Genomic DNA, 13,797 nt, shown 5'->3' on the forward strand with positions numbered 1-13,797 from the left:
CAGGAAAGCAATGAAGGCCCTGAATTGCTGTCTTACGTTTTAGCATCTAGTGATAAAGTGAAGGATGACTTCTTTTTTTGCCTCAGCATATTTTAGGTAGTTCCATGCTGGTTTTATGGTACTGTTTTATAATAAGAATTGGATTGCTTTTTTAAAAAAAACACTACCTTGAACCACCAGACTGTGGTTCAAAATCCATAAAAATCCAAAGAACAAAATATCAAATAAAATAGTTAAACCTTGTATTACACTCTTTCAGATAATTAAAAACCAGATTATGAGATTGGAATAAAAGGTTGCCTTTTTTTACAATAAGCTGAAGAGCATGTAACTGATATGCTCAAATATGAGAACTTGTTTGCATTATGGAAAGAACTTAAGACACACAAATCAATATGGAGTATTCAACAGGAAATCATCACTGACACAGTATGGTCAAACTACATTGCACTGGGTAACCCAGAACAAATGGAGATGCTTGGGCTGTTACCCAGAGCTAAACATTCTACATTCTACACAATGTAGAATCATAGTATACCTGGATATCTGCTTTCTATGGATCACTGTGAGAAAGTAACTCAAGTGAGAGATATCAAGCAAGGATGTAAAGAATTGGAAGTTAATTAAAAAACCAAGTGAAATAGGATGTGCCAAAGCTTTGAAATGCCACTATTTTAATGTGTTATAGTTAACATATGTAAGGGTAACTGTTTTCTTTCAGAAGTGATACTAATCAAATTCCTAATGTGATATGTAAAGACTTGCAAATTTCTGCCCACCTTTCACTACACTATCAGTGATGTCAGTAATTTCAATAATTGTAAATCGGAGAAGCCAAGAAAGGGCTCACAATAAATTTGAATATAGAGTTGAAAAGGTATTAGCAGAAAAATTACATCGTAAAAACAGAAGTAATAACACATTTTGCATTTTTGTTACCGCAAAATTAAGATCCACAGAAATAAGCACAAGATTCTGCAGTTTAACAAAAACAAGACAAACAAAAACTACACAGGCCCAAGCCCTTGGGTGTTACCATGGGTGCACATAAGGTAGCTCTTTGAATGCTAAAGTAAAAGGCAAAGCATGCCATCCAGTCAGTGTCAGCTCCTGGAGACCACAGAGCCCTGTGGTTGTCTTTGGTAGACTACAGAAGGAGTTTACCATTGCCATCTCCCGCGCAATATAAGATGATGCCTTCCAGCATCTTCCTATATCGCTAATGCCCAATATAGGTGTTTCCCATAGTCTGAGAAACATACCAGCGGAGATTCAAACCAGCAACCTCTGGCTTACTAATCAAGTCATTTCCCTGCTCACCATTAGGTCGCTTCTTTGGATGCGAACCTACAGAAATACTAGCTCTGCACAGAACAAAAGGACAAACCTCATTCTCTGAGGAAAGACATTTTAAGCACTAGCTCTTACACACAATAGTTGGTTTCTATCTTACCAATCTGTTTATGCGAACAAATTCTTCTGGGGTTTTGGCCCACGGTGGAAGTTCAACATCAGATACCACTGTTCCATCATCCATCACTCCAAGATTGTAATTATTCAAATTGACAAACATCTCAGGGAGATAATAAAATTCAGGAACAAGCTCCTGTATGGAAATGTAAATGAGCAACAGTGGGTTATCACAGAATTCTCCCAGTAATGTAAATTTTAACATTAATATGAGACAGAGTGCAACAGAAGCGCATTTAGAACTTTTTGCTACCAATCCTGCTTTGTGAGTACCCTAACCTTTGCTGGTCCTTTACATCCATCGGATGTATGCTCAAGCCAACAGCAAAAAAAGATGATGGTGAATAGAAGAGTTTCCTGGAAATACTTTATATCTTTTATTGTTTAAAAACAGATGCAATCTACTGTTGACTATAAATCAATATAAGAAAATATACCAGCAGAACTATAAAAGCAAGCATCTCATTAAGGCACTTTACAATGGAAGCAAATTTTACATGGAAGCTGCAAACATCTCATATTTTTATACTGCACCATTTCTTACTACCATTGCCTTCTCCCCATATTTAGAATCATCCTAATGTCCATTAGCTATTTAAGGATGTTATGAAACATATTCCAGTTCTTTCACCAACAATAAGCTATCTGAAACATAACACATTTCATTGTTCTAATACAGCCTCATAAAAAGATGTCTAAATTCAACCCCCGAAATAAAGAAAACAGATTTTAATACACTTGATATCCCTATATTGCTATTGAAACCAATAGCAATGGTTATTAGCTCCAACCCTGCAGTATTATGTACATAAGTGAGTCCCACTCTTGACAAAGGCCTTTCACACTTAACACTTTTTGCCTGTAGTTTATTAATTACTCAAAAGGCCCATTCACATGTCCAACACTCATATGACAAATGTGCAGTGTACATAGGTACAGATCTGTACATAGGTACAATCAAAAGACCAGGATTGCTGGTCTTGTGGTAAAGGTAAAGAATGCTGTCGCGTCGTTGTTGACTCCTGGCGACCACAGAGCCCTGTGGTTGTCTTTGGTAGAATACAGGAGGGGTTTACCTTTATTTATTTATTTATTTATTTATTTAATCATATTTTTATACCGTCTGATATATAAATCTCTAGACAGTGTACAAATTTTAAAATATTTAAAAGTCACAAATTAAAACACATGACAATAAAAACAAAAGAATAAAATAATTATTAAAACAAGTTTTTAACATTAATTCTAATTAAAAGCCTGAGAAATCAGGAGAGTCTTGAGGTTCTTCCTGAAAACAAACATAGAAGGAGATGCTCTTATTTCAGCAGGCAGCTTATTCCAAAGCCCTGGAGCAGCCACAGAGAAAGCCCAGTCCTGGGTCGCCACCAAACAAGCCGGCGACAACTGTAACCGGACCTCTCCAGAAGATCGTAACAGGTAGCAGGGATTATGACAAAGGAAGTGCTCTCTCAAATAGCCTGGACCCAAGCCGTTAAGGGCTTTATAGGTAATAACCAGCACTTTGTATTTCACCCAGAAACATATTGGCAGCCAGTGCAGTTCTTTTAAAACTGGTGTTATGTGCTCCCTTCGTGTTGTCCCAGAGACCAATCTGGTTGCCGCATTCTGTACCAATTGTAGTTTCCAGACTACATACAAAGGCAGCCCCATGTAGAGCACATTACAGTAGTTAAGCCTGGAGGTTACCAGCATATGTACCACTATTTTAAGGTCATTCACCTTTAGAAATGGACGTAGCTGATGTATCAGCCGAAGATGATAAAAAGCACTCCTGGCCACTGCCTCAACCTGAGAAACCAGGAGCACTCCCAAGCTACGTTCCTGATCCTTCAGGGGGAGTGTAATCCCATCCAGAACAGGCAGATCTAAAACCATCTCACCACAGTCAGTACCTCCGTCTTATTTGGATTCAACTTCAGTTTGTTATCCCTCATCCAGCCGATTACTGCCTTCAGGCAGGCATTTAAGGAAGATATGCCATTTCCTGATGAGGTCAGCATAGAGAAGTAGATCTGGGTGTCATCAGCATAATAACAACACCCAGCACCAAACCTCCAGATGATCTCTCCCAGCGGATTCATGAAGATGTTAAAAAGCATTGCAGACAGTATGGAGCCTTGTGGGACACCACACTTCAGCTCTTGCTTAGCCATCTCCCATGCAGTATGAGATGATGCCTTTCAATATCTTCCTATATTGTTGCTGCCCGATTAACAAGCATGAATTGTCAACTTTGCTACGTAGGGTCTGCCCTGGTTGCATTTGAATGGGAGACTATATGTGAGCATGGTAAGATACTCCCCTTAGGGCAGGGGTGGGGAACCTTGGCCCTCCAACTGTTTTTGAACTACAACTCCCATCATCCCCAGCCACACTGTGGCTGGGGATGGTGGGAGTTGTAGTTCAAAAACAGCTGGAGGGCCAAGGTTCCCCACCCCTGCCTTAGGAGATGGGGCCGCTCTGAATGCAGAAGGTTCCAAGTTCCTTCCCTGGCATCTCCAAGATAGGTCTGAGAGAGACTCCTGCCTGCAACTTTGGATAAGCCACTGCCAGTCTGTGTAGACATTACTGAGCTAGAGGGGCAAATTATCTGACTCATTATATGTCTGCTTCCTGTGTTCCACTCTCATGTTATGCTGAATGCAAGTACAGAACTACACTTCATATCCGCACCATGCATTTGAAGGCCCTGTATCCAGGTTCACTTTTAAAATGAACACAGGCACAGTCATTCACACAAACATACGTATGAGCATACAGACATCTGTACACTCGAAAAGCATAAGGTCTGAATCAAGCTATAGTCTTAGTAAAACTGGCAACTTCAGTGCTACTACTGGGGGACTGTATTCACTTTTACAGAATGTCAGAGTTAGTTGTCTGTCTGCAATAACGGTCTCTCTGCTAACAGCATCAAAGCGATAGCTGATTAAAATATAATAACGATAGTATGGCTAATAGTATTAATTAACAGGCAGTATCACTTAATTAAACATGGATTTAAAATGTGGATGTTAAAATTGGGATACTCTTTGTGAGTTCTGAATTGCTAGTACTACCATTGCAAAGGGCCTATGTCATCTTAATCCAAGCCACAATCCACCGCCCAGCCATGCAAAAAGGCTTTTGTTATTTTCGGATTACCCAGCCTCCCCACCCAAAGCCATGCATCATAAATAGCTTTTACTGTCTCTTGAGTGTAAGGAGCAGCTTGTTGTGCGCACAGGACTGTTGGTTCTAAATATGACTGCAAATACAGCTATTGTCCTTACACTTCAGTGTATTGGGGTCAATAGGTGACCCTTTAATAAGAAAACTGGTTAATAAATTTTAAGGTTAAATATTTCCTAATATAATTTTCTCTGAAACTTATTCAGTAAACAGTTATCTTAATTTTACATCCACAAAATGTTATGTATATCCAGACGATTTAAAATTTTGATGCATGTTTGCTTTATAACAGAATAGGTGCCTTTAATTACCTGGAAGGCCAACCAATAATGTCACCGGTGGGGGGAGGGGGGTAGAAAATTGATGGTTCTGTAATAGTAAGGATTCTCAAGTAAATTTACTTTAATATTCTTAAAAATTATTTTCTAATTTAATGGCTGACTTAACTGGTAAACAGATTATGCAAATATTGACTGGTTAGCATTACTTGTCTGTTTTTGTGTTTCTAAAATGTACAGTTTATTTATGTTGTTTTTAATAGATACCCTAGTGGAACTCATAAGAATGTTCCAGCTAATAAAAGTGGACTTGAAACAAGCAATACAATATATTTTTGTGGAAAAGCAATCTTTTTTTGTGTGTTTTTGGTAGAAGTCATTTCTTGAATGAAAAGACTTAATATTTGTAATTGCTTTAGGAAATGATTTCATAGCAAATAACTGGTGTAAAATTGGTCTTCCTTCTAACAAGTGAAAACTGCATGCCATTTAATAAGCAGAAAAACACATTATGTGCAGTGGACTCAGTGCCTAACTATGTCAGAGGCCCAGTAGATCAGATTCTAAATCCACTCTTGACATGGGTCAGTGGATCAGCAGTCTTCCAGATACCACCCTCAGGGTCAACTATAGCCAGAACAGTTTTCCAAACAGCCGAGTGCAATGGCAGGTCATCAGATTATGGACAGGGTCAGCCTAGAGTTGCCAGAGCAAAGACAGGAAAAATCAAGCAGGAATTAAGCTATTATCACCTCAGTCCTTGTGAAAGAAGCTGTGTGGGGATGCATCATACATATTTGTATATAGTAATGTTAATTACTTTAACAAGGCCAAAATGAGAAAGGATAAAAATGCATTTGGTCTGGAGGTATTCGTTACATGAACAAAGTGGAAAATGTAGTCAATTGAATTATAAAAAGAATGCATGATCGATTTTAGTTACATTATTCAAAATAATAAAAAACACAAATTCAGTTTAATTTTAAGTAAACCTTCGGTTTAATTTTCAGCCCAATTATTAACCAAATGGCATGCAATACTGAATAAGTCAGCATGAACTTATTACACAGGGCATTCAGCTTATGATTTCACCAAGAAAATCACAATCACTTTGTTATTGATGAAAACTGATTAAAAATTGGCATTCAAAGCTTTTTAATTATGCAGGACATTGTGGTAATAATGGCTAACTTGCAGACGATGGTTAAATCCTTAAGGCTGAATCTACAGTTAAGCTCATAAAAGAGCATTTGTCCAAGGGGGTCTTCCTTGCCCTCTCTTCCGCATTACAAGCCCTATGTCACCCAACACCACCTCTTGATGGTCAAGGGAACTTAGGAAACGTCAGGGGGTGTGGCATAAGGAGATGCAGGAAGAGGCTAGAATTCCTAGGAAACAGAAGAAACATGGGCATCCAGTGGGCAGTCCCCCTGCCCAGGCGGAGCCAGTCCCATTGAATTAATTGGGTTTACTTGGCTTCTCCCCCGCGCACACACACACCTGGAAAAGGTCCTGTGGATGCTCATGAAAAGAAGGCAATTTCCTCTTGTGACTCTCCAGTCACAAAAGGAGCATTTGCCCAGTTCCCCTGTTCCTCCTGCATTTCCACATCCCACAGCACTCTTAAGGGTTTGCAAAACTTCAGAAGTACCTATTCAGAGGGCTGAATGGGGAAGATGGATGCAACCCTTTAATAACTGGAAGTACCTCTAGTTAGGTAAAAAGATGTTTAAGTACATGCTTAACTGTCTCATTGCAATCAATTGCAGTCAATTGGACTCAGACATGATTCAGTTTGGCTGGATAATTCTCATATTCTATCATATTCTCTCTCTCTCTCTCTCTCTCTCTCTCTCTCACACACACACACACACACACACACACACACACACACTTTACCAGTTCAGTTTATTATCATAACATGAATGTATATTTTGCTTTACAGCATAAGAGGCATCCTGATTAAATTACTTGATGGAAGTCTTTTTGAAATTAAGTAGTCCTTTAGAATAACTTCCAAGTAGTACTACTGAGTAACTTAGTCTGGGTGTCAGTCAGTAAGTCTAAGATTAGGAAGTTACACTTCAGATGAACTCTAACTGAACAATGCATTTTGAAAATGAGTGGGGTGCGGAGAGAGGGTAAGGAAAGAGTTTTGTGCAGAGAGCCTGTGAACATAATTTCAAAAATGAACTGCCCTAAAAACTGATTGAACACATTAAATGCTGTAAGAACAATCTCATGGGTCAGCTTTGGAAGCAATTTGTGTCATTTGGTATCACGCCACAGGAAACAGAGTTAGAGCATATATGTGGTCACAACCAATCCTTGTCATTGTGCCATGAAAGCCCTGGAACCTGTGATCAAAGCCTCAGACTAATCTTGAACTACAATCTAACCTTTGTCTGAACCTTGCAAATATTATTTTAAAGTGATGATACCATGTATTAGTTCTTTTCCATCTATCTGGCTTAAGAATTGCAAATTAATAGCTAGATGGCAGGGTGGAAGAATGCGCAAACTGGAGATGCCTTTCTTATTGTTACTTTCTTGTCAGGTAAGTACTAATGCTTTCCCTCTCCTTAAGTCAAACATATGTTTTTACTCCATAGTTATGTAGAATGTAAAGCATATTTTACCTTCCCAAAATACCTTTAAAATATTAGACAGATGTGAACTTTGACACAGTTAACTACAATTTGACTTTTACTGCAGATAATTTTCATCTAATGGATCATATAGCAAATAAGGATAGTCATGCTGTCTTCTGAAAGATGTTGCATGGGAATTGGCTGAATTCAGGTGAATCAACTAGATCTCAAAAAGAGGAGTTTAAAACTACTAGTGTCTAACCAACATATATCTTTACACTGGCTAAAAACACTTTTACATTTATCATCACAAACAGTTTATCACCACAAACAGTGATTCCACTGTACAGGAGAACCTTGTCAATTGTGGGTTCATTATCCACAGTTTCGCGTATCCACAATCGGGTAATAGACACCTGACCTCAGTATATGCGGGAGGAGGCAAAAAAAAGGGGGGGGGTTAGATTCACGTATCTGTAGGTTGGAGATGGCTGGAAATGACCTCAGAGGTCATTTCTAGCCTCCATTTTGACATAGGGAGCCATTTTATGGCTGCCTCTTTTTAAAAAGTGGGCAAAAAGGTGATTTTCAGCTGATTTTTGGCCAATTTGCAACTGTTGAGGGCATTGCTAGACTGCTGGGGACCCATGGAGCATAGCAAGCACCGCCCTCACATTTCTATGGCCTTTAAAAAAACCCCTCCTTTAAATAACAGGCAACATCTGCAGAAGATCAGAGGAGGTGAACTTTGGCTATCATCTAGCCTCCTTTGCTGGATGGCGTGGAGTCTCTCAGCTGCCTCCTTCACCCTTGGTCTGCTGGCTGGGACAACTCAGACCAGCACAGTCCTGCTGCCTGATTAGGAACCTTCCTTTCTCCAAGTGCCTGAACTAATACCACCTGCAGGCACTGATTGATTACATCAGCCTTGCCCAGAATCCTTCGTAAGAGGAAGGACCCTGGAGACGTTTTAAGGGAGGGGGCTGCTGCAGGCGGCACAGGCGGTGACACAGCCAGCGGTGCGGCCAGCCTGCAGGCGACCACCGAAGCCGGCCACCAAAGGGGGCCGGCCTTTGGTACCGGCCTTTGATGTAGGCCTGAGGGTTGGGCTATACTATTTTCAGTTTGGCTGTTTGAAGAGTTGTAGTAAGTGTGCCAGCTTTGTTATTGAGACTTGGTTGAAGTAGTTGTAATGTGTTTGGGTTTGTCTGGAGATGGGGAGACAGGAGGCACCTTTGTGGAATGCGGGGCAGCTATTCCGGTGGTGGTGGGGGAAATAGAAGAAGTAGCGTTGGCAGGTCAGCAGGCCATTTCAGGGGAAGGGTAGCCAGAAATGTAATAGCCGTCTCCCCTGCCAGCTGCCCTGTCAGCTCTTTGACCTTGGGGAGCACTGCCAGCAACCCACATAGCCTTACCTTGCTCCTTTGCAATGCCAGGTCGGTCCAAAATAAACCTGAAGTCATCCATGATTTGATTATGGATGAAGGGGCCGATCTGATGTGCATCACCAAGACTTGGTTGGGGGAGGCTGGTGGCCCAGTCTGGTCCCAGCTTCTTCCTCCAGGGTATTCTGTATAGGAGCAGGTGAGGGGATGTGGGCGGGGAGGTGGAGTGGCTGTGGTCTATAACATCTCCCTTACCAGGGTGCCTGTTAGGGTATCAGACCATATTGAATATGTTTACTTAAGTTTGGGTACCAGAGATAGATTGGGACTTTTGTTGGTGTACCGATCGCCCCATTGCCCAACGGAATCCCTTACTGAGCTCACGGACTTGGTCGTGGAACTTGCGTTGGAGTCTCACAGACTGCTGGTACTGGGGGACTTCAATGTTCATTTTGGGACCAACTTGTCCGGGGCAGCTCAGGAGTTCATAGTGGCCATGACAACTATGGGCCTATCCCAAGCGCTCTCTGGATCGACGCATATTGCAGGTCACACACTTGATTTGGTCTTTTATTCTGATCAGGGTGGTGTTCCGTGGGTGGGGACTCCTGTGGGGACTCCCTGGTGGCGCAGTGGTAAAACTGCTGCCCTGTAACCAGAAGGTTACAAGTTCGATCCTGACCAGGGGTTTAAGGTTGACTCAGCCTTCCATCCTTCCGAGGTCGGTAAAACGAGTACCCAGAATGTTGGGGGCAATATGCTAAAATCATTGTAAACCGCTTAGAGAGCTCCGGCTATAGAGCGGTATATAAATGTAAGTGCTATTGCTATTGCTATATCCCCATTGTCATGGATGGACCACTATCTGGTTAAGGCTGGACTTACAACCACTTCCCACCTCCGCAGGGGTGAGGGGACTATTAGAATGGTCTGCCCAAAGAGGTTATTGGATCCGGTAGGATTCCAAGAAGCCTTGGAGGGATTCAATGTTGACTGGCGATCCTGTTGATGTCCTGGTTGAGAATTGGAGAAACTTGCTCAACAGGGCAGTGGACACGATTGCTCCTAAGCGTCCCCTCCAACTCTCTTCAAAATTAGCCCCTTGGTATACGGAAGATCTATGGGGGCTGAAGTGGAAAGGTAGGCGGCGACTGGAGTGCAAGTGGAGAAAGACTCGACTCGAATCTGACAGATCTAAAGATCTATGCTCAGGCAATACGTGTGGCAAAGAACCGGTTCTTTTCTGCCCGTATTGCCTCTGTGAGTTTACGTCCGGCGGAGTTCAGGGTTGTGAGGGGATTAGTACCTGCCCCCCTCCCTTGAATCAGAATTTGGAATCATCAATTATCCGCTGCGATGTGTTTAAATAATTTTTTGCAGATAAAATCTCTCAGATTCGGGCCGACTTAGATGGAGACTCTACAATTAATTTGATGTCAGAACTGGAGGTGTCCAACTATTCCTCTTATTTGATTCGACTGGGTCAATTTCAGTTTGTGACTCCTGAGGATGTGGACAAGCTGCTTGGGGAGATGAGGCCTACCACTTGTTCTCCTCCTGACGCTTGTCCAACATGGCTTGTTCAATCTAGCAGGGAGGCTGTTGTAGGCAGCCTGGTGGAAATCATAAATGTTTCTCTTAGGGAGGGCAGGATGCCTCTTTGTCTTAAGGAGGCAATTATTAGACCTCTTCTAAAGAAGCCTGCATTAGATCCCTCAGAGGTGAGCAATTATAGGCCTGTCTCCAACCTCCCATGGCTGGGCAAGGTAATTGAGAGGGTGGTGGCCTCTCAGTTCCAGACAATCTTGGAGGAAACTGATTATCTAGACCCATTTCAAACTGGTTTTCGCACGGGCTATGGGGTAGAGACTGCCTTGGTTGGCCTGATGGATGATCTCCAATTGGGAATTGACAGAGGAAGTGTGACTCTGTTGGTCCTTTTAGATCTCTTGGCGGCTGTAGATACTATCGACCATAGTACCTTCTGGAACGTCTGAGAGTGTTGGGAGTGGGAGGCACTGTTTTACAGTGGTTCCGCTCCTACCTCTCAGACAGATTTCAGATGGTGTCGACTGGAGATTGTTCCTCTTCGAAATCTGAGCTTAAGTATGGTGTCCCTCAAAGCACCATACTTTCTCCAATGCTTTTTAACATCTACATGAAAACGCTGGGAGAGATCATCAGGGGATTTGGAGCTGGGTGTTACCAGTATGCTGATGACACCCAGATCTACTTCTCCATGTCAACTTCTTCAGGAGCTGGCATATCCTCCCTAAATGCCTGCCTGGAAGCAGTAATGGCCTGGATGGGGGAGAATAAACTGAAGCTAAATCCAGATAAGACGGAAGTATTGATTGTGTGGTGTCAGAACTCTAGAGACGATTTTGATCTCCCTGTTCTAGATGGGGTCACACTTCCCCAAAAGGAACAGGTTCTCAGTCTGGGAGTATTTCTGGATTCACACCTCTTCTTGGTTTCTCAGGTTGAGGCGGCGGCCAGGGGTGCTTTCTATCAGCTTTGGCTGATACATCAGCTGCACCTATTTCTCGAGATCAATGACCTCAAAACAGTGGTACATTTGTTGGTAATCTCCAGACTTGACTTCTGTAATGCGCTCTACATGGGGCTGCCTTTGTATGTAGTCCGGAAACTTCAGTTGGTTCAGAATGCGGCAGCCAGGCTGGTCTCTGGGTCAGCTCGGAGAGACCACATTACTCCTCTGTTGATGGAGCTACACTGGCTGCCAATAGGTTTCCGGGCAAAATACAAAGTGCTAGTTATAACTTACAAAGCCCTAAATGGCTTAGGCCCTGGGTATAAGAGAACGTCTTCTTCGCTATGTGCCCCACAGCCCATTGAGGTCACTTGAGGAGGTCCGTCTCCAGTTGCCGCCAACTCGTTTGGTGGCTACACAGAGATGGGCCTTCTCAGCTGCTGCTCCAAGATTGTGGAATGCGCTCTGTACTAAGATACGAGCCTCCCCATCTCTGGCCATTTTTAAGAAACTTCTGAAAACACATCTCTTCAACCAAGCTTTCTCAGCTTTTTAAAACTTGTTTTTAAATTGTTTTGGCTATTTAATTGGTGTTTTATGTGGTTTTAATTGTTAATTATTATTTTATGCAGTTTTCTAATTTCTGTTTTAATTGTTAATTGATTTTAATGGTGTTTTAATGTAAACCGCCCTGAGCCTTTTGGAAGGGCGGTATAAATTTTTTAATAATAATAATTAATAAACATTTGTAATTTTCAGCAGTTTTGTTTTACTCCTGGGGGCCTGTGGAGCACATTAGGCCACCCCTTTGCATTTCTAGAGGCTTTTAATCTCCTTTTTTTAAAAAAGTGGCAATTTTGGGCCAATTTCAACTCCTGGGGGACATTTATGAACTGCTGGGGGACCTGTGGAGCACATTAGGCCACCACCTTCCATCTGTAGAGACTTTTAGCCTCGTTTTTAAAACTTCCCCAAAAATGGCAATTTCCCTCTCCTGGAACCTAACTTCCATGATCCCAGTATTTGTGGTTTACATTTCCGCAGTAGGAGCGGAGAACAGAACCTCTGTGAATACTGAGGTTCTCCTGTATCACAAAGTGGGAGTCCTGAAAATAAATTTTAACTGTTTTTGCTCCCCTGAGCCTCCTTTGAATCAGGCCAAGGTTCTCTAACTTTGGACCCAAATCAAAAGGGGGTCCAAAAGGGCTTGATTCTGCACTGCTAACCCTGCCACCTCCCTACCCCAAACTTATCAAAGAAGGAGGGTGGATAAAGGTAGTGGGGTATGTGGAGAGGCTCACTGTAATATAGACCCCAGGCTTAAGGCCTGGATTCTGTTGCAAGCAAATCATGTCCAACTGACACTGGGAAGCATGCAAAACATAGTTCCCAATCTTCAGCGTGTTAATGGTCATTGCTGTGTCTGCTTGTGACAGGTTATCTATAGTCTGGAAAGCACTGTGAAGTGCAGTTCCATTTTGCCTCACATGGGCGGGATGAAGGAGGGCACGAGGCAGCCATATGACATTGAAGCCAGCAGTACATAGCTCTATTCTCGTGGATCAGTTGTGCCACCACTTGTGCCCCTGCCACCCAATGGCATCCAAGATTAAATAGGTTAAATGGGATCTGATTCAAATTTGGGCCCACTTAATTCAAGTTAATCCTTTTCCAAATCAAGGGAAGTTTGGTCATCACAAACTTTAAGTTTGAGTTTTTCAAAAGATGATGCCATCACTTTATAGATACCTAACAATGGCATTACATCACAACAGTATTTCATGACATTATATATTGCAACACTTAAGCCACAATTCTTTATCATAATTATTTGAGGGTTGCTTTCATTGTTTTGGAAAAAGCAGCAATGGCTCAAGACCTGTCTAAAGTTGTGCCTTTTTTGAGACGTAGCCATGTGTTAATATTCAATATGTGAGGTTTTTCTGAGTACCTATGGAGAAATGTGGCTGAGTTGCAGCTAGTCAGATCCTTAGTCCATATAGACTAGTATTGCCTACTCTACCTGACAGCAACTATCAGGCAGAGTTCTTTACCAGCCTTGCCACATAAGATCCTTTAATTGGATATGCCAGGGATTGAACATGGGGACTTAAATATGCAAAGCTTTACCATTTGTGCTCTACCACTGAGTTATGTTCCTTCCCTAACTTTTTACTTGCAGGTGCTGTTAGTATTTGTACAGATGTTGTATTATTATGTGTTTTTAAAGCAAATCTTCCAAAAATAATAATAACCTCATATTAAAATTAAGATTACAAATTAATATCTATATTTATAAAAGGCTAAAGACGTACGTGGCAAGCCCCACCCACACAGTGCTTTACCAATTTGAGGTAACAGAGTAGAAGCACTGTGGTGATTGGGTT

The 13,797-nt window shown here is 41.9% G+C and overlaps 1 protein-coding gene across 4 annotated transcripts in view; it reads right to left on the bottom strand.

Moving 5' to 3' along the window:
* The window catches only part of LRBA (LPS responsive beige-like anchor protein), a 567,920-nt gene that overhangs the window by 115,302 nt on the left and 438,821 nt on the right, over positions 1-13,797 (bottom strand). For all 4 annotated transcript variants that reach the window (XM_053251992.1, XM_053251991.1, XM_053251993.1 and 1 more), the window contains exon 47: positions 1,454-1,606. In XM_053251992.1, coding sequence (XP_053107967.1) covers positions 1,454-1,606 — 153 coding nt within the window. The remainder of the gene's footprint in view (positions 1-1,453; positions 1,607-13,797) is intronic.

This window comes from Hemicordylus capensis, chromosome 5, assembly GCF_027244095.1.
Source record: "Hemicordylus capensis ecotype Gifberg chromosome 5, rHemCap1.1.pri, whole genome shotgun sequence".
Lineage (NCBI taxonomy): Eukaryota > Metazoa > Chordata > Lepidosauria > Squamata > Cordylidae > Hemicordylus > Hemicordylus capensis.